Below are 20,310 nucleotides of genomic sequence, written 5' to 3' on the forward strand. Positions count from 1 at the left end.
TGGGTTTGAACCCTCCAAACACAGCACTTAGTGGTTTTTTTGTGTGAGCCCTAAAACTGTCTGAGTGACCCAGGGTTCACACTCCAGAAACACAGCACTTGGTCTGTTTCTGAGCCCTGAACCTGGCCCACAAATCACAGGATTTAGTCTCTCTCAGCCCTAAATCTGGCCATATGAGCCCTCATAATGCAGTACTTAGTGGGGTTTTTTTTCTGTGTTAGAGCTGGCCAAGGAGTCTGGGGCCAAGCTCCCCAAACTCAGGACCTGTTCTCTTTCTGTGAGACCCAAAACTGGCGAAGGGAGTGTGGTTTGGAGCCACCCAAAGTGTAGGACTCAGTTTCTGGTGCTGAGCAGTAAAAGGCAGGACTTGGTCTGTATTCCTGAGGCACAACATCAGCACCAGCTTTCGGTCTGGGCACCTGAGGCTTAGCACCACGCTCTGGACCTTCACACTTCAGGAGCTGATTCCTGGGACACCTGATGGTGCTCTCCAGAGAGGCTTTACCCAGAAGCAGGCTTAGGGACTGGTCCTGGGGCTGTGGGAGCAGTCAGGCCCCAGCTGGCTCCTCGCTGCCATGGGAAACATTGCCCTGTGCCCACCATCCCCAAGGAGCAGGTGTGGGCTGGGTCCCAGCCCCGGGACACTCCAGGACCCCTGATCCCCTGTGAGCCATCTCTACAGTGTTAATTCTGCATCTGTGGGGCTGGGTTTATGTTTCATGTGCCTGAAAAGGGTTGGCCCCAAGTGGCAAAAAAGGGCATAATCGGCATGTCCCAATCCGGACTTTCCTAAACGTCTCGTTCACCTCCACCCTGTTTGAATCCAGGTTTCACCCAGATTTGAAGGAAAAAGGCACATGACATTTGTTAAATCTTCTCTTTGCTAACAATGAAAAGCACCAGTTTGAGCAGCTCAGTGAGGTCTGGCAGGAGGGGCAGAAGCAGCTCTCCCCCTGAACCCCCCCATCTTCCATTCAGCCTGTGCTTCCCTCTGCCAGGTTCTCCCTGTCCACTTCTCAAGCACTGCTGGAAACAAGGCCCCAGCTGACAATCCAACAGGCAGCAAATAAGTGCTTCTTGTACCCATTGTTTGCCCGGTGGGGTTAAAGCCTGCAGAAAAAGCCTTCTCCCTTCTCCTGACAAAGTTCTCCTTCAGCCTCAGAACACTGAGGAGCAGCTGAGAATTGGGAGACTTTCACACTGAACATTAAGCTTCTTACCAGAGCTTTTTCCCTTGCTCTGGTTCAAACAGAAAACAGATTCCTCTTGCTGCTGTTAACTCGTAGAGGAATGGACTGAGCACCTCAGGGAAGGGACTGAAGTTTTCTAGGAGCACTGGAAATGGGTTATCACTGCACGTGTCCAGTTGAGCTGTCAAAGTCCTCCAAGTCATGCTGAAGTACAAGCTATGTTTGGAGCCGTGATAACCTGCTATCAGTCCAGCGGCAAGGAAAAGAAAGGCAGGGGTGGGAATAGCTGGAATACAGCCGTGTTTGTACCTGGGGCTATTTTGGGCTTCACGTGCTCTCAGTTCTTTTGAGAGTGCGCTCGGGGGACAGTGATGGACACAAGAGTCGGAACAGGTCCCAGCGGAGGGGCTGCTCCTCTGTACCGAGTGTCTCAGCTGGGTCACTACGCTGTGTACCAGCCTCAGGGACAAGAATACACATGGTGTACACAGGGATTACTACTGCCCCTCAGAGCCACCTTCCATCCCACCAGCAGGATGCACCCCAGCGCTTCAGAGGCGACACCCTGAGCACGAGGAGATTTCTGTTAACACTGAAGCAGTGACCTCAAACAGCCTTTCCACGTTCCCTGCTCACGACTGTTGTAAATACAACGGTTCCAATAAAACAAAACCCTACTTTAAATGTTTTAATGACCTGGTTGGCATTTGTGGGTTAAAACAAGGAAAGAATGTCCATGTGCAGATTTGACCTTGGCCTTTAATTCCCTCCTAAGCTCCAAAACAATGTGCTAGCAGCTCCTGGCTTTCCAGAAGTCCTGTTGCAATACGTGAGACCGCAGCTGAGTTTTAAGAAGCCTCTCACACACATGCCTTTCTTTTTAACCACTGCCTTCCCAAATCCATCTGCTCATCACCTCCTCTGGAGATACTTCATTATCTGTCAGTGTTCTGCAGAGTCTGTCACACTGGCAACTTCTGGCACAGCAGGTTTTAGAGCTGTTGCTTTTATGCCAATACATTCCTGCAGTAGAACACCACAATGAAGTAACTAAATAAAGGCTTATTCACAGAACTCACCTTGTCATGAGTCACCCCAATTAAAATTAGTCAAATGGGGCTTAGCATCTGCTTGCACTCAACAGCTCGGTCTAAGGAAATGGTCTATTTGGTTACATACATCTCTTCAGTTGCCTCTGTGGAGTGACTTTTTCCAGAGCAGCATTTCCCAAACTTTCTATTATCAAGATTAAAAAAAACAGCTTTGATTTGTGCCAAACTCTAAAGCTATTTTAAAGCAGAAAACTGGCTCAGTCATGGAGGTGGAGTTCCCCATTTCTACCCAAGTAAACCAGTCTCAGCAGTCTGAGTTTTGTCTGGACAGCACTGACCTGGTTTTTCCAGTTCTGTTCTATTTTTGGTGTTCTATTTGGCACCATGTGTGGATGCCATTTGTTTCCCAGAACGAGGGAAGGGCAGGTAAGAAGGATGTTAGTTTGTGGACAAGCAGAGTGGGGAATGGGCTTGGGCACTACAGCATCAGAGCTCCTTCCGCCAGGAAAAGCAATTTCTTTTCCCTTTCTTTTTGTCTTTTGTTTCAAGATGAAACCAGTTTCATTTGATGCCTGAACAGACGTGATGGAATGGGTTTGACAAACAGATTCTAGGAACCTGTAACATGCACGGCCATCCTGACCTTCCAAGTGAAGTTTAGGGCATCATTAATACAGGTCTGTCTGTATCCAGAGCACAACCAAAAGCCTGGAACCCCAACATGGGAAGGGAAAACCAACCAACCTCCTCCCAGAAGAGCTGCCCATCACTGATTCATGAAACTAAGAAACCTTTTTCCATGCTCATGAAAAAGACCGGCATAAACCAACTGCTATCTACACCTAGTAAGGCAGCAAAGACATTATATATTGACATAGGTGTTCTGAACAGCAGTTTTATAAGCAGAAATTTGAGCTTCCACATTATAGATTTTCTTCTTGGGAGATAAAAGTTGCCCTTTATTTTTTCTATAAAAGAAAGGTAACTTTTCCCCCTATTGTTTCTCGCAGTTGGACTGCAGGTGCTCATTAGCATGGCTGTTTCTATGGACAAGCCACAGTATCTATGACAACTATATATACACTTTAAGAATGAATTTTTCACTCCTACCTTGATGACAGACCAATCTCAATGGGTTTTTCACATTTCTAGACCACTTCAGAACACCAAGGATTAGGTGATGCACTGGTATCTGTCGAGTGTGCCGAAAGCTGCATCCAATGGAACAATCACTAAATTGGTTCTCTCTCTCCACTCCTAATCCACAGGGTATTTCTTCTTTCTACATTTAAGAAACATAAAGACTGAATTCCCTGTTCTGCAGAAACATAAGTCACTTGTCAGCACTAGATAGGATTGAATGAAAAAGCCTGTCATGTAAGTAGCACTCCATGCTGCAGTTTCTCTTCCCTAGTCGTTCTCATCTTCTAGTACACAGTACAGAGCTAATGAAGCAGCAGTATATCCAGAATTTTCTTACAGTACAAATCACTTTGGAATAGTGCTAAAGTAATTTTGTATTTGGGATGTCCAGCCACGTGCATCTACTCCACTACTGGTGCCACACCCGGGCAAGAAACTTCCCTGCAGCAATGCAGATTGGCTAGGATGCCAGCTTTTTCCCAAAAGAATTCAAACACTGCACCAAGGCCCCTCAACACCCTTGAAAGATGGTGAATTGATCCTTGAGAGAGAGCTGGAATTTGTTGCTCCGTGGCTTCAGTTCTACTGTTCCAGGAACTGGTGTTTTCACTCTATATAAGGAAGAATTAAAGTGCTGAGGCACACAAACTGAGCATTTGGAATGACCTGCGTACCAGAGAGCCCAGAGTTAACAGCTCATCGGCGCATTCAGGTGTATCTTGTTTTCACTCTTACACTACCAAGTTTCAAGAATCCTGACAGCTTGTATGTCTACCTCTACAACAGAGGAAAACCATTAAAAATCACAAATACAATAAAGGTGGAGAGTGATTATCCTATTTTCCTCGAGTTAGTAAGACTAAAGAACACTCAAAAGAATCACCACATTCTGATATATTTAAGCCTTATTCAGGCCCACTGTCGTGGTTTAAGCCCAGCTGGTAACTCAGAACCACACAGCCACTCACTCAGTCTCCCCCTTCTTCCCCCCTGCTTCCAGAGGGATGGGGAGGGGAACTGAAAGAATGTAAACCCCATGGTTTGAGATAAGGTACAATATAAAATCACTACTGCTACCACCAATAATAATAATGATGAATGGAATAACAAGGGAAGAGAATACAACTGCTAACAACCTGCCGACTGATGCCCAGCTCGACCCGAGCAATGATCTAGCCCTTTCAGGTAACTGCCCCCAGTTTATATAGTGGGCATGACATGCTGTAGTATGGAATACCCCTTTGGCTAGTTTGGATCAGGTGTCCTGCCTCTGCTTCCTCCTGGCTTCCCGTGCCCCTCCTCACTGGGAGAGCATGAGACTGAGAAGTTCTTGATCAGAGTAAGCATTACTTAACAACAACTAAAACATCAGTTTGTTATCAGGACTGTTCTCAAGCTAAAGGCAAACCACAGCACTGCACCAGCTACTAGGATAGAGTAAAATTACTGTGACAGCTGAACCCAGTTAAATTCTTTAAGATGTGTTACATAAATACATTATTTTCTAATGTATAATAAATAATAAAATTGTAAGTATCAATGATGAAAATATAATTTTACATTTATTCCATAAGAATATATTAGAAGGAATCTAAGCAAGTAAAAATGAACTGCAAGTGATACCATTCTAACCAGTCCCTAGGCTCTTCACTGACTGCACCATCACAAAAAACAATAACTAAGATCCAAGGATTGTACACCAGGTAATTAAGAAATACTATTAAAAAATTACTTATGTAACGTGAGAAAAGGGGTTCAATACAAAGACTGTATTTATCTCACAGCTCATCTGTTCATAGAGCTACACAGAATTAACACTGTATGTAGAATTAACGCTGTACCCCTTGAAGGAGTGATTTATCATGACAGCTTGTGTTCCCTTAACTCCTCGAGACACTACCTTTGGGAATTACTCCTACTTACCCAAATACATTTGAGAGAGCAGAACATGTATTAGTCCAGCAACAGCCATAAACAGGATAATTGGAAGAGGTTCTTAACAACAGTCTCCCTGCTGGCAGCTCAACAAATAAAGAGGAAAATTCTCCAGTGCCCTGATAGTCACATGGAGATTATAGCCCCCACTGAAGAAAGGACAGAGATGCAGAAACATCTACAACATGAAGCATATTAAGAAAATAAATAATAAAACAGCAAGCTACTAAATGAAACCCTCCCTAAAGGAGTTCTTTTCAGTATCCTCAGGCCCTGTGCATTTTCCCCACCAGTTCAGAGTGCCTTCCCTTGCTGCACTACGAATCCAGAGCTCTCCTGTTTCTCATGCAGCAGCTCCATCTGCTGTCAAGAAGGAAAGGCAGACTTCGCTTTCGGGCTACATTTACAGGATAAAACAGGAAACTGACTTGACTAATTTGAAGTATCCCTAGAAAGTTTCCAAACGCTCCCCCAGTCAGTCTTCCTGCATAGACAGAACCAGCAGCCAGGCTTCACCTGCCTGTGTAAACCAACTAACCAAAACGGGTATGAGAGGAAATAACAATGATGTGAATGTTGGGATTTTTCACTTGTACACCTTCAGAACTAGTCTTCTCACAGCACTCTCTGATTCTTCATTATCTGCAGTCATTTAGTGTTGTGCTGCTCAAAGGTACCATGTTAGCAAACCAGGTAAGGTACTGACAATCACTTCACCCTACAGTAAATGTGCCCAGGTATTCACAACCTGTAAGATACTTATAGTGAGTCTTAGTTACTTAAAGTGGTTTATTTCAATTGCATAAACATAAAACTATTCTGAAGATCAGCTCAGTTGCTAAGAATGAAAGTCCTGTTTCTTTTATGCAGTGCAAGGCCTTGAGAACTCAAAGTTTCCACACTTTGCATTCCTTAACCAGGAGCACTATGAAGAGTTCTGTTCATAACGGAACAGTCGTGGTAAGCTCATGGGGACCTAGAGCTTGTAAATACAACCAGGCCTGCTCTGAACCTTGCCTCATACTCTTGTCTTCTGGGTTTCTAATATGCCTGCTCTTGATTTAAAAGAAACAAAGACTTGTTTCAGACCATAATTACAGCTTTTAAGGAAAAAATCTTGTTTCACTGAATCCACTGGGGGTTTTACTGTGATTTTAGAACAGATACAGTTCCGTTATTGCTCTCTTTAATGGATTTAGGAATAGGCATTCACAGTACTCAGAATAATGACCCCAGTAATACTGTAATGTTTTCACCCACATTGAAAATATTGTCACGTAATAGAATGTTATTTCTCTGATTTTCCTTTTTATTCTTTCCAAGTGTTTTTTAGTGTCTCCAAACTATTCGCAGTCACTAATTTCAGGTGGGATTCCCACATCTTATTTCTCTACGCGTTGACTCATATAAGTTGTTGCAGTGTCTAGCAGAGATTGCATAGACACAGTTTTACCAGTCACCTATGGCATGTCTTCCAGATTCCCAAACAGTATTTTTTGAGTTGATGGCACTGGAAAGCCAGCAAAACACTGCAGTGCATGGAATGCCCTGTAAATATCACATCTTTCTAGGCTCCTTTAATTCAGACGCTGTTGCTTAACACACATACACACCCCTCTTTAGACTATCCCTAAAAACCTACAGTGCTGGAAATCACCAATGTTACAATAATTGGGTTTCAAATAACTTTGGAACTGAAGCAGTGTTGTTTCCGTATCTCTGATGCTGTGAGTGAAAGGTGGGTTTTTTTGCCTGGAAAGTTCTCGTTTACTCCAGGAATGGAATGCTGTTAAAAGCACATTATAAATAACTGCAGTATGAGAAATGTTCCTGTTTGTTAAGGCAAAATTATTTTATCTAATCCAGCAACGTTGTCACATTCATCTCTGTAACTAGACTCAATCCTGTGGAGGAATTAAATCTTGCATAGAGGAATAAATCCTTATGCGAATTCATGATGTTTGAAGGAACAGTTCCCTATATAATGCAATTGTGGAATATAATTATATATATCGAAAATGCCAAAGTGAGACGACAACAAGTATTTTGTATTGATTTACCGATGAACGTAAACCAGAAAGTCTCTCACAAGAAATAAGGACGCATCCCTGTGGTGAGCACCTACCAGCAAGCTGTGACACCACACCCCCCCCCGCCGGGTGCAGCACTCACAGCGGCACGCAGAGGCTGCATCCAGACGTGGTTTATAAGCCTCATCCTATTCATACTGTTAAAAAAGAACCCGAAATAAAGGAATAAATAAAAGGAATAAAGAGAAACCGTTCCCCTCTCCGGAGTCAAACATGGCTCCCCTCAGCGAAGGTCCGGCCGCGCGCAGGCTCTCTGGGCGGTGCGCAAAAACTCCAACAGGTGGCTCCGTGGCGCAATGGATAGCGCATTGGACTTCTAGAGGGTTGAAGGGATTCAAAGGTTCCGGGTTCGAGTCCCGGCGGAGTCGTGTCTTCTCTTTTACGTTTTCTTCGTTCCCCCCCCCCTTTCTGCTGGGACCCTTTTACCCCTCACATCCCGTCTCTTACCTCACCGCCGGAGCAATCCTGTCCACCGGCCTGGCGCTTCCCGGCGGCTGCCTCCCTCTCTCCAGCGATGCTCTTCGGTCCCGCCTCCCGGCGTGTCTGTCACAGAGCGGGCGGAGGAAACGAACCCGCCGCCTGCGCTCCGATCTCCGCGCGGCCCGGCGACGTCACAAGGCGCTCCGCCGGCAGCGAGACGGGCGGAGGGGCCGAGGGCGGGCGGGAGAAGCGGTCTCCTCATCCCCTGATGGCGGTCGTACACACACCAGAAGCACGCCACGGCGACAGCCCCGAACCGGTACCTCCGAACCGCGCCGCCGGGTCTCCGGCACGGCCTTCAGGGAGGAACTGCGCTGTGCCTTTCCCGAGGTGCCGCAGTGAAGGTCCGTGATACGTTTATGGTTATTTTTTTCAAGCCACAAAACAAGGCGTAGATAAACCTGAAGCATTTAACACTGGAATGAACACCATCTTTACTCCCTAACTTACACGTGCCTAGTGGTAGAAGATGAAGAGCCGTTTTAGCATCAGCAATTAAATCAAACAGTGGTAAGACACCGAAGAGTAGCAGCACTGCACGAGCCTCCTTGATTTTACTCACGATTGAATCAATTATAAATGAATCTGAATGAAATCATTCATGAATAAAAAAATGAATCGGTTTGGGTTTTGTTTCTTTTGTTTTGCTTTGTTTTTAATAAATTGATTTTCAACCTGTATTTGTGACTAAAGGTGTTTTCTCAAGCTGTCATAATGTTTATTTAAAAGCAATGAAGGAAAAAGCCATAACTGAAACGGACCCGTAACAGAAATTTCAATCCATGATTGAAAATGAAACACGCCATCTGGAATATTAACTACCACTGTTTTGCAGCACAGTAACCCACTGAAAAAAATGCTATTTAGCCATATAATGGATATATAGCCCTTTACAGAAACATCAATCTTTATCCTAATTTGCAGATAAATAGCAAACCCACAACCTATCTACACTAACCCCCCAAAAAGCAAGATAAAACGTACCTCCTCATTCAGTCACTTTCCACAATGTACTGCAGTCCAAATTCTCCTTCTACTTTTTGTATTTAAGGCTTGCTTCATACAGTTTGCTTAGTTCCTAGTTAATTAAACATTTGAAGGCAGAATTTTTTACATACACATTTGCATGTTGCAAGCAGTATTTATGCAATCAATACTCTAGGAACGCATTAGTTCATTAAGGGCTTGTAGTAATAATAATGATTGTATCCAAGAGAAAACTGCAGGATCAAGGAGCAGTCCGTTTCCTAGAGGTAAGCACAGGGGCAGCATCCTGAAATGATGCCCGTATAACAGATTCTAATGTGAACTCCATCCTTCAAGACCTGATTGTACAAAGTCCTGAGCAGCCTGGTCTCACCCTGCCTTGAGCAGCAGACTGGGCACGACAAGCTCTCGTTGCCCCTTTCAGCCTGTGTTATGTCAGGATCCCAAGTCTCAGCAGCGCTTACCTAGGAAGGCGCTGTGATAAAGACAGGACTTGTTAAAAAAAAAGAGATCAGAAAGTTTTATCACATGGAAACAGTAATGATAAGAAGACACCTTCAATTTCGAGGAGACCGAGTTGATGGCAGAGAGAAAAGATCCTCAAAGGAAAAATGAAAGTACAACAGGGAAAAGTGAGAAGCATTTTACTTCTGTTCCTAAACTATCCATGCCTACTAGGGGCAGCACACCAGCAACACTTCAGCCACTGTCATCCTATTTTTCATTAGTCTTTTGGATGTGACACCTAGGAGATGGACTGTGAACTCACTGGGCTGTACAACCATTGGATACTCTCTGCCCCAAAGGCAAGAAAAAAGGAATATTGTCAAAACCAAGGGAAGCAGAAAGGAATTATTACCATCCATACAAAACATTCCAGTGACATCCAAAACAGCAGTAGGTGTTTCTATATAAAACCCAGCATGCTACATATGGCCCTTTAATCTTAGGGAAATTTCTTGTTAATAATGATTTATGTCAATAAAGGCAGCATTACAAATTAACACAAGTATTTGTGACAACCATTAAAAGAAAATATTCCTTGCAACTGACAGGCAAAGTTTCTTAAATGATGCTAGTATTTCACAAACCATTTGTTGATGTATTTGAGTATTTTCAGAGAAATCTAACTAGCTTAAGCAACAAATACTGAGTTGTTACTTGCTGCTTAACACCAAAGCTTGTATTTCTCTTTTAAGGTCTTTCAGAGTTGTAGATTGCTTTCCCCAAGTTGCACTTGAATATCCAGGATGCAACAGGATGACAACTACTGTGGTGCCTTGTTTTCTTTCCTCAACATCCAGTATTAATCTTTCTGTGCTTCCATGTCTCATCCACAGAACAAGACACCAGAGTTGTTTTATTGGCTTTTGATCATTTACAGAGAATCGAGATACTAGCATACATGTCACTGCACTAAAATAGCAGCTCCATGTTAGCTGAAACTTGCAGATAGGTGGTCCTGCTTGCATGTGTTTGATACTTCTCAAGTAATTCGCTCTGCACACCGTTCATCTCCAGGCAGTCAAGACTTCTTAAGGAATCCAGAATCCCATCTGGCAGCAAAACATTATAATCAATTTCAGAAGAATATAAAAACCCCTAATGATCAGAGGAAAATTTCCTTCAAGATTCAGTTGGTGATCAGTGCATACCATGAAGCTCGTTTCATTTGAGCTACTTCCAGCACAAATAGCTAATCCTTAAAAAAACAAACACTTCGCAGGAGTAGAAAATGTCATAGTCAAACACTGCTCAAAAGCATACCTCTCACTTAAGATCTGCAACCTGTAAGGTTCCATGTTTGTACGATAAGAAAACATTCAACATCACTGGTCCTCCAGTAATCACTTCTAATAATCTCACACAGTGCACCCGAGGCAATGCAGTGACAGTTTTATTTCTTCTATTATGCATCTTTTCTGCTATCTAAGGGCAGTAACTGAGTTACACTAATTGTAACAGCAATATAATAACCAGGTCATTGAAAACCAACCAAATGCCACAAGAGGTCTAACAATCACAAAGGTTATGAACTGTCACTAAAGGGGAAATGAGCTATCTCTGATTCTGTAAAGGTAGCAGAAGCCTTCAAGCTCACTCTGTTCATTTACTCCAAGTCAGCTACCAGACCACAACCTGCACAGTACAGCCTAGACAATGGATCCTGCTGCCAAGTTATCTTCTGAAAAATCATTAGACAATAATTAAATGGCCCAAACTTATAAAAGCAAAATATGACAATGTCAAAATTGTATATATTACATATTTATGTTGTTTTATTCATTTAAAAATATGTAATTTATATATTCTTTATTACTTGTCTATATTTATTTATAAATTATGTATGTCTACGTATCTGAAAGCAAGCATACGTGTATATGCTGATTGCAGGACACTCTCAATTCTATTATGGTCAGTGTTAAAATAAACCCTTTGCAACTAAACTACTTCTCAATATTTCCTATTACAGAATTGGCCAGCAGCAGCTCTGACAAGACATGGAAAAATCTGTTCCGGTATGTAACGGGTCCCAAGGTGAATTATGAACATGATTTTAAACCGAATACACCAATTCACTGATGTAAAGACTGAAGGCTGAAAAGACCACAATCCATGCAGTTGGGTTTTGTGCTCAGATTTAACCATATGCTTTCATATCATTATCTTTTTTATAAAAAGATTAATTTCAATTAAAAAATTTAGATTTTTAAATAAAGTAATTTCAAATTTAGATACCTGGTAAGTGGATAGAGCTCCCTACAAAACATTCTTACTGCAAGAAATCCCTTAACCCTCAATGTGCACATGACCTTCAATCTTCAAAAAGAAGAACCACCACAAGCAAAGCATTCTGTAAAAAGTTTTATACCAACAAGTTGTTCCACCTTTGTTATTTTTCTTCGTCTTAATTGTGAAATTTCTTCTTTTTCCGATTCCTCTTCCCTGCTGCAAAAGCTGCTTTTTCACTCATGATCTCCTGATACTTCTTTTTATTATATCTGAACAAAATAGATAATTCACTTTTAAGCACGGTGAAACAAAGTTCAAGAAAAAATAACATGGAAAATACTCTACATACATCATTTGCCAAACTCGGTTCTCTCATGTTTTCCAAGCCAGATTTCTTTAATTTTATACACTTCTGCACAAGTAAAAGGGAATCAACGTTTGGATTAATAAATATGGGTAAATGTGTTGTGGAAGTAAATTTGATTAAAGGATCGTTAATTTTGCGATAACCAGGGAGTTGTTCATTGCACGTACAAGAACATTTCGGAGAGTTACCCAAAACACTGCTACTGCTCATCAATTCTGAGAATACCATGGATAAATTATACCCACCTTTATACTGCCTTCTTGGCAAACTCAAGTTAATCAACTTTACTCAACTGAAAACAAACACTAAACAATGAACAGGATATATTTACTGAATATGTGTTCCTAGCTCCTCTAATACAGCTTCTTATGTACCTGTACCAATTACCACAATGGATCACTGCGCAGTACTTAGGCTTTGAACCACAACACTGAAACCTGACTAATACCTGTACTAATGCTGACATATTTGGTTAAATCCTCTAATGAGCCACACCATAAATTAACTGATCGAATTTCAAAGACATCAATTGTTTAAAATAGTTTCTAACAAATGTCTTATAAATCAGGTCAAGCTAGCTAGGTCAACTAGGTAAGAAATAGCTATACAAACTTACCTTCCTAACATAGTTAATTTACAAGCCTGACAACATTAACCTTACAATCCCAAATCAGGCACTGCTTCCAAGACACATGTTCTTATGTGAGAAAAAAAATGCATGTTAATATCATGTAATAACCAACGTAAAAATGTATAAACTAAGGGATATACTCCAGAAATTGTAGGTTAGGAAGACATTAACAAATCCAATCTATTCCGTAAGACTTCTAGTGCAGTTTTGATTCCTATGACAGATGGTAGACTGACATGCTTATAAAAGGAAATCATACGAACTCTCATAGAATTACAGTCAGCACTTTTCATTTGGATCAATTATGGCAAGAAAAAATGATCTTTAAACAATGAAAACAAGTGCATACATAGGCATAAATCACTTAAGAACCCTAGATCTTTGGTGTAAGCCTGTGCAGACGCTTACTTTAGAGGTGAACCAGAATGGGGCTATCTCTTCAACACTGATGGTATTTTAAGAGTGTCTGCCAACAGTGATGACCTGAGTTGGAGGAAACCCTTTTCTGAAGATAAAATATGATGTCTCAGTCTAATTATCCTGTCCCTTAGATTTTCTCAATGACAGTGCTGGTGAAATACTAAAACAGACTAAAAAGTTTTCTTTGAAATATTAAAAAAAAAAAAAAACACATAAACTGAGTAAACCCAAGTAACCCAATTTGTTAAAAATACTCATCTCTTACACAGGATATCAGAACTACAAACCCATGTTTAAATACCTTCTGAACTCAGAATCCGCCAGCAGCTCTTCAACAATCGTTCTCTTCCTTTGTTTCTTAGGGATTCGACTATGGTAAAAGTCTATGGGAGAATCAACCACGGTTCCAACCTAGAAGACAGAAATGAAACATTCACACTGTACTGCAAGATGTTGATTATTCTGCCCTGTTGTTTTTTTAATCCTCCATGACAAGTATAAAGGCACCTCCAGAGAAGATCAGACTGGTAACATAAGGAAGTGCAAAACAGTAAAATCAAGAAGTTTTGTTTGCAGACACCATTTGTGTCATTATTCAGTGCACTGAGGAAGGTCTGAGCTTTAAAACTCTACAGTTTTCAAACACTGGACTGATGCATCAATGCTTGTATTAAAAAACAAACCCAGTTCTTAACTTCTAAACATTTTCCCAAGGAAACCCTTAACAACCATCTTAAGTGTCTCTGTCACTGCGGTGGGTTTGCTCGATGGCTACGCAGCACTTAATCCAGCCCTAATACAAGGACTTCATTCTGGAATACATCACATTGTTTCCAACCAGCCATTCTGATGCTTCAGGTCGGTAGTGGAAACAGATGGAGTCCGTGTTCCATGCAGCAAAAGCAGACCTGCACAGATCTCATTATGTGGAACACTTCCATGTTAAGTTTTTCTGTGTCCAGAAATGTCAAACCATACACCAAGACCCACCCTTCAGAGTTAAGTGCTAATAGTTTGAGAAGTTAAGCCAATTTCCTCAGACATGCTCCCTATTCAAACAGGCCTGAGCCAGTGGAAGCCCATTTCTATAGTTTCTTCATGTAAACCACCTCAAAGCTCTCAAGTTCCAGCAGCAGCAATTCTGGCTGATCACAAAGCTAGCTGTCTCCATTCAAACTGTATCAGCTAATAAGAAAAATCAAAGCTACTTATTTTCTACACACTGGTTAAAAAAGGCTACTACTTGAAAAAAAATCTAGTCCAATGAGGCTTCAGAATACAGATTAAGTCAGATATTTGTTCGCTACTACGAGATCAGCTGAATTTAAAAAACCCAGCATATACACATATGTAATACAAAGTTAAGAAGTTTTAAACTGCAGCCAAGTAATGAAAATACCTTACGAATTAAGCTACGAAATTGTATCACCATGGAGGCTACCTACAAAATAGGCAGGGAAGAAGAACAGCTGTTTAAAACATCAGCAGTGCAATGCCACCTTCTGCTGCATCCTTACCTGGAAATACTTGGGTAGACCATCTCTATCATTCTTCTTATAAAAATGCTTCGGGTCCAGCGAAGCTCTCATCTTCAAGACTTTCAGATCATTCTTCAGTTCAGTTGTGATTTCTGGGGCTTTCATACCAAACCAACCATCACCTGTGGTCTTCTCTCGTTCTGCCTAGGATGCAATAGCAAGAACAATAAATGTGTATTCAGCAACCAGGAGATGATAGAGCAGGGAACTCTCCCCTCCAGAAGATATTTAGAATATAACCCTGTCCCTTTAAGAAGTATTTTTAGTGGCCATTATAATAAGGTTATTGACGCTGTATAAATGACAGATTTGTACCATCTGAGCACTTTCACTTCACTCTCCGTGCTTTTCAAGGGACGGCTCAAGAAGACATTAAACTGCACCCCTTCCAGTGAGGCCAGTGTATGCACACTCTGAGCATGGGCTTTCTCCCAAAGCTTGTGTTGTGATTTGAGGCATGATCAGCTCTTCACTTACCCTGCGCTGTTTCTTTAGCTGGTGAAGCGATTCCCTGTAGGGTGGGACACAGTCCTTCTTTTCAAAATCTGGAGTTATTACACTCTTCTGCAAGAGCTGTAAGATTTATAATATTAAACACTGACACAAATCTACTGCTTAACAGTAGGTACAGAACCTACTAAAGGAATCATGCAGAACCTAAGCAAGCATTGTAATACAGCACGTGAACTTCCTTCATCTACAATGAAAGTAGTAGGGAACTTCCCAACAGAACCCTGGCCAACAACAGAAAGCAGCTAGCTAGCTCTGGAGATAGCAAATGCTCTGCAGTAAACAGAGCTATCATAGTTGAGCCTACAAAGACCGCCCTCACGAAAATAACACATTCACTTTATCTCAAAGGGTGCTTTTGAAATAAAACTGCTCGCTCCAGACTGGGAAGATTACAGACCTTTATTTACTGAAATCCATTATTTCTACAGAATAAACACCTTGTTAGGAGACAGCTCATGTACCACTAGGCAAAACTGCAGAAATAATCAACTTGGGTTTATTTTACAAGATAAGGCTGGTATTTGCACTGCTTTCAGTTTCCAAAGTGTCACGTCTATTTAAATTCTTATCAATAAAAGTAAATGTAAATCCACACTTTGGACAAAAAGAATGGAAGTTCTCAGTTATACAGGATACTTCTTTAAATACAAGTAAACCCACCTTATTAAACTAACATCTTTGTGTTACTGTAGTCACATTAATTGCATCAATTGCAAACACATTACCTGGTCCTTCTTTTTGTCCTTCAGTTGTTTAATTGCACCCAATTTAGACTTCTGGTTTTCTGCATCAAAACTAATATATAAACCTCCAAGCTTCTTGATATTCAAACCAGGATCTATGCTGCTGGAAAGATGTAAACTGGAAGAGAAACAGTTAATGATTAGTACATTGTAACAAGCATGCACCTGAACCTCCTACTGTCCTCTAAGAAAGATAAACTCATTCTTCTTGCTTAGGTTCAGTTCTGCAATGATTTTAAGTCTTACTATCTAGTAAATAAGGTGACAGATTCGGGGGGGGGGATGGTAATATAAATTGAGAGGCTATTGAAGAACAGTATCTGTGCAATCACGTCCACAGATCTTTCCTATTAATTCTAATGCTGCATTCCTATCTTAGATATTACTGTCTCCTATAAAAGTGAATTCTTCATTTGCTTCACTTTACCAAAAGAACTCATGACCAGCATACTACTTCTACACACTGAGAGGCTTGTGAGCTAAAACTAAAAGGAAAACCACCACAAAAGCACAAACATGAGGGCTAAAATTGTTCTCAGCTCTTAGAGAAAAAAAAAGAAGCTGGAATTCATCCTAAGACTGTTTAAGACCTTTATTGTTTAAGAGTACTAGGAGTAACATCATTAAACATTTCAAAGCTGATGTGTTTCAGTTTCTCATTACTTCAATCAGGCAGCCAAAGGAATGCATCTACAAAAAAGAGACAATGGCTGACTCCAAAGGAGGTTTATGATGACAAGAATGCTTAAAAGCTATAAAGTATTACAGAGAAATATGGTACGACAAATATTTCTTGTAGCCTGAATGCTTATTAATACAAGCCCGTCACAACTTTCTAGTATACTGTGACTAATCTGCTATAATGCCTTTACACTGAGTTTTTGTAAGACTTCTGGCCTACCTGAAGGTTTTTAGAAGATTAATAAATGAGACTTATTTATCCAAACTAAACAGAGCATTATGCTTTAAATATATAAAGCATATGAAGAGGTTTTAGCAGGAGTTGGACTACAAGAGCTCAAGAGGTCCCACCCCACCTAAATTATTCTGTGCTGGGCTGATTTCACTTCAAGTGTCATTGTTTCACAGCACAAGAACTAAAAACATTATTAAAGGATATGCAACTATTTAGGATTAAAAAGCATGATAGAATTAGCCAATGTGTAAGGAATTTACTGGACTTTTTGTTACTGATATCCAAACTAAACACACAATTAAGAAAACTACAACCCAAACAAGCAATTAAGTCAGCCTGAGCAGTCTAACCCAGTTTCACGCTCTGGTTTCTAAGCTGTACACATACTATTTCAGACAGTTCTGTTCTGCTACATACAGCACTGAAAAAAAAAACCAAACTCTCCAATTGGTACGTTATAATCTGTTCAACCCCACTTCACACATCAATGACTTATGTGATGAGAGACTACTTCCTCATTTACTCCACATCATTTAGCACTTAATGTACATCTCTTACGCATATGCTTGAATGAAATGCGGATTCTTAAGTTATTGCCAGAAAGATACTTACACATCATTCTGATTTTTCAATAAATCATCATCATCTTCTTTCTCATCTTCATCTATCAACTCTTCTTCAGCCTCTTCCAGATCTGACAATTCTTCACCTTTTTTACTTCCTTCATGCTTATCTTCAGCATCACTACCTTGGTCTATCTGATCTAGGTAATACTTTCGGTCGGAACTTATGCCAGGCTTGGTATCAATTACAAAAAGCCCTTCAGCATCCAGTGAACTGGTTTCTAAAGATTTGCTGAGGGAAGGAGTCCTCTTATCTGCCTCTTTATAATACAGATTCTCTTCAGTTTTATCTATGTCCGCCACATCACTATCTTCAAATTCATCACTTTCATCTTCGGCCAGAAACAATGCAAGGGAATTGTTTCCACTGCTTGCAATTCCACTGCAGTGAGCTACAGGTTCCGCATATTCTCCTGTTTGATCTTCAGCACTGTCCACACCGCTTTCAAGCATCCCGCATCCGCTAACGCTGTCAGTTCCTTGTGCGACAGCTTCATCCTTTTGTGGGCTCCTCACTTCAGTAGCTTGCTCATCCTTTCCTAAGTTATCAGCATGGGTGAAAGGCTGCTGTGGATCTGCCTCAGCACCCTCTCTTTTGCATTCTGGATCTTTTTTATCTTTATTTAGTGTTATTTGCCCTTGAAATTCTAAAAATTGTTTGGGACTCATGCTATCAGAGAAATTCATATGCTCTAACTTTTCCACCCTCACAAGGATTTTACTGTAGTTTTCTTGTATTTGGCCACATGCTTCCTCTGAATCGTCAGCCCCAACCGACTGTGTATTTTTAATTGCCCTTTTCTCAGGCGATTCACTGTCACTTGGTTTCATTTCTGTAAGACTGCTGGGTGTCACATCATGCAAAGACTCTTCTTTCATGCCTTCACTCTCGGTTGTATTGGCAGATTTGAAGGAACATTTGCTTTTAGGTGAACTGGGTTCTTCATTATCCTCAGTGACAGGGGAAGCATCTTCTGTGTCAGAAACAAGTTCTGCAGCTGGTCTAGAATCAGAAATGACAGGCTCAGATTTAACAGTGTCCTCAGTTAAATTCTCATCTTCTGAAACAATTCTGTTTCCCTTCTCAGCCTTCTTAATATTTTCTGCTTGTGATTTGATCTGCATGCTCCTAGTAACTCGCCTGTTACTGACTGATGGTTCCATATGAGAGCTTAAGCAGCATGAGTCTGCATCAGAAATATCTTCACTCTGGGCTTCATGAACTGTATCTGGCTGCAACTCCTTTTTGCTTCGCCTGCTTCTCATAGTTCTGGTAACACCAGAAACAGTGGAGGAACAAGACTCAGCTTCAGAAACATCATCTTCATCCAGAATCCCATTTAACTTATTTAGAAAAGCTGTCTTGTTGTATCTTCTTTTGTCAGGAGAATCCGGCTGATAAGGAACTACAATTTTTCTTCGTCTCGTTACCCTTATAAACAAAGGTGTCTGAAGACCAGATGCAGCAGAGCAGTTCGATTCTGCTTCTGACACATCCCCATCAGCTTGTGGTTCAGCAACTGATTGTACTGAATGGACAGTTGTGTTCTCATTTCTAGTCAGTTCTGCCTCTAAGCTATCTCTGACATTTGACTTTGTTTCTGCATGTTCCAACTCTTCAAACTGAGATTCCTGAATTACCTCTGGCATACAAATGGATTTAGTTCTTCTCCTAGTCATCCTCACAGACACAGTACTGAGTTCAGCAGCTGCCATCTGCAAAGGGAGTAAAAAAAACATAAGTGCGCTATTAACAGACAAAATAACCCCATAAAAAGGATGCTATGCAAATCACTAATAATCTCCTTAAAGAACTCTACTCAAACTGACAACATACTGCATGTCTCTATCTATGTGGAAGAAGTACTAACGAACCATCCCGTGCTCATGCTTGTCTACTCTCTTTTGGTCAAATCAGAAGAAGAAACACATTTGTCCATTAAGAAATACAGACAAGTATCTTCTAATTCTACACGTTCTGGCAAGCTGTGAAGGGAAGGAAATTCAGAAGCCATGTACAGAAACGTTACAAGATTCGCTTAACTATAAAACACTGAAGCCTAGCAAATGGCAGGATGTGCCCCCAAGGGGTTTCTATAACCAGTTTTAGGCACAGACTGGCCTCTCGGCAACCGCAACACCAGGTACAGCCTGCTTCTTTAACGATGCTTCTAGCGCCCTGGAAAGCAATTCAGAATCTGGGAAAGAAAACACACGGCGACAGCACGCTCTTCCCAAAGCGCAGAACCCCGCTGGTTCAACACACACCACGCTGCCTCCGGATCAGTATTTACCAAGTGGAAAACCCACAGAGAACTGCTAAAACAGCAGCAGTACAAAGAAGAACGACGTCATCTCCTAACCTTTACCCCTAAGCCGCGTTAACAGGTTAACACCGTACCCCGCTGCGGCCCCAGCCCCGTTCCACCGCGTGTGGCAGCGCGTGAAGATGGCCGCCACCGCGCTGCCACAGCCCGCACCGCGGCTGCCCGCGGCCCCGGCCCCACTCACCTCCCCCGCTCCGGCGGGCTCACTCTCAGCCCCGCTGGGGCTGCCACCGCCTCCCTCGGCCGGCGTCCCCGGCTGCCGGCGCCGCGCCCCTGCCCGCCTGGTGGCCACCATCTTGTCCCCGCGCCCGCCCCTTCCGCCCGCCCTTCCGGCGGCTGCCTCGGCCCAGAGCGTCGAGCCGCGCTCTGAACGCAGATGCAGCGCCGGTGGGCGCACGGCCTCTGATCGCATGAAGCGGCGGGAGAGGTTGATGACCACATGTGAAATACCGTGACTGCGATGGGGAGAACTCGTACAAAGCACAGAGGTAAAAGCCTACGAGAATTTCAACTTTTAATTCAAACTTTCACGTTACTGAAAGAAATCCCATCTCTTTGATGCGAAACAAGTTAATGAAATAACCTGATAAATGTTATGCTGTCAGCAGCTCCCAAAAAATAA

The 20,310-nt window shown here is 41.9% G+C and overlaps 1 protein-coding gene, 1 long non-coding RNA gene and 1 other non-coding gene across 3 annotated transcripts; 1 reads left to right on the forward strand and 2 right to left on the reverse strand.

Moving 5' to 3' along the window:
* Positions 1-3,741: 3,741 nt before the first annotated feature.
* LOC133273597 (uncharacterized) lies at positions 3,742-7,991 on the reverse strand. The gene is made up of 2 exons (XR_009744895.1): positions 7,858-7,991; positions 3,742-3,996 (listed from the first exon to the last, which is right to left on the reverse strand). It is a non-coding gene; the product is annotated as an uncharacterized LOC133273597 (long non-coding RNA).
* Positions 7,693-7,778, forward strand: TRNAR-UCU (transfer RNA arginine (anticodon UCU)). Its single transcript is given in 2 exon segments — positions 7,693-7,729; positions 7,743-7,778. It is a non-coding gene; the product is annotated as a tRNA-Arg (tRNA).
* A 3,138-nt stretch (positions 7,992-11,129) lies between the features above and the next one.
* DNTTIP2 (deoxynucleotidyltransferase terminal interacting protein 2) lies at positions 11,130-20,016 on the reverse strand. The gene is made up of 7 exons (XM_061461975.1): positions 19,873-20,016; positions 17,351-19,077; positions 15,805-15,940; positions 15,044-15,139; positions 14,546-14,710; positions 13,330-13,439; positions 11,130-11,879 (listed from the first exon to the last, which is right to left on the reverse strand). The coding sequence occupies exons 1-7, from the start codon at positions 19,981-19,983 to the stop codon at positions 11,786-11,788; spliced, it is 2,439 nt and encodes an 812-aa protein (XP_061317959.1). The 5' UTR covers positions 19,984-20,016; the 3' UTR covers positions 11,130-11,785.
* Positions 20,017-20,310: the final 294 nt, after the last annotated feature.

Source organism: Pezoporus flaviventris, unplaced genomic scaffold, assembly GCF_033815535.1.
Source record: "Pezoporus flaviventris isolate CSIRO_AGI_PZ_B2104156 unplaced genomic scaffold, CSIRO_AGI_Pfla_v1 ptg000001l, whole genome shotgun sequence".
Taxonomy (NCBI): domain Eukaryota; kingdom Metazoa; phylum Chordata; class Aves; order Psittaciformes; family Psittacidae; genus Pezoporus; species Pezoporus flaviventris.

Excerpts from the sequence above, each read along its gene's own strand:
- DNTTIP2 (XM_061461975.1), bottom strand. The coding sequence starts at position 19,983 with ATGGTGGCCACCAGGCGGGCAGGGGCGCGGCGCCGGCAGCCGGGGACG. Across the intron at positions 19,078-19,872 it reads AGCCCGCCGGAGCGGGGGAG|ATGGCAGCTGCTGAACTCAG; the intron begins GTGAGTGGGGCC and ends CTCCCTTTGCAG. Across the intron at positions 11,880-13,329 it reads GCGGATTCTGAGTTCAGAAG|ATATAATAAAAAGAAGTATC; the intron begins GTATTTAAACAT and ends TATTTTGTTCAG.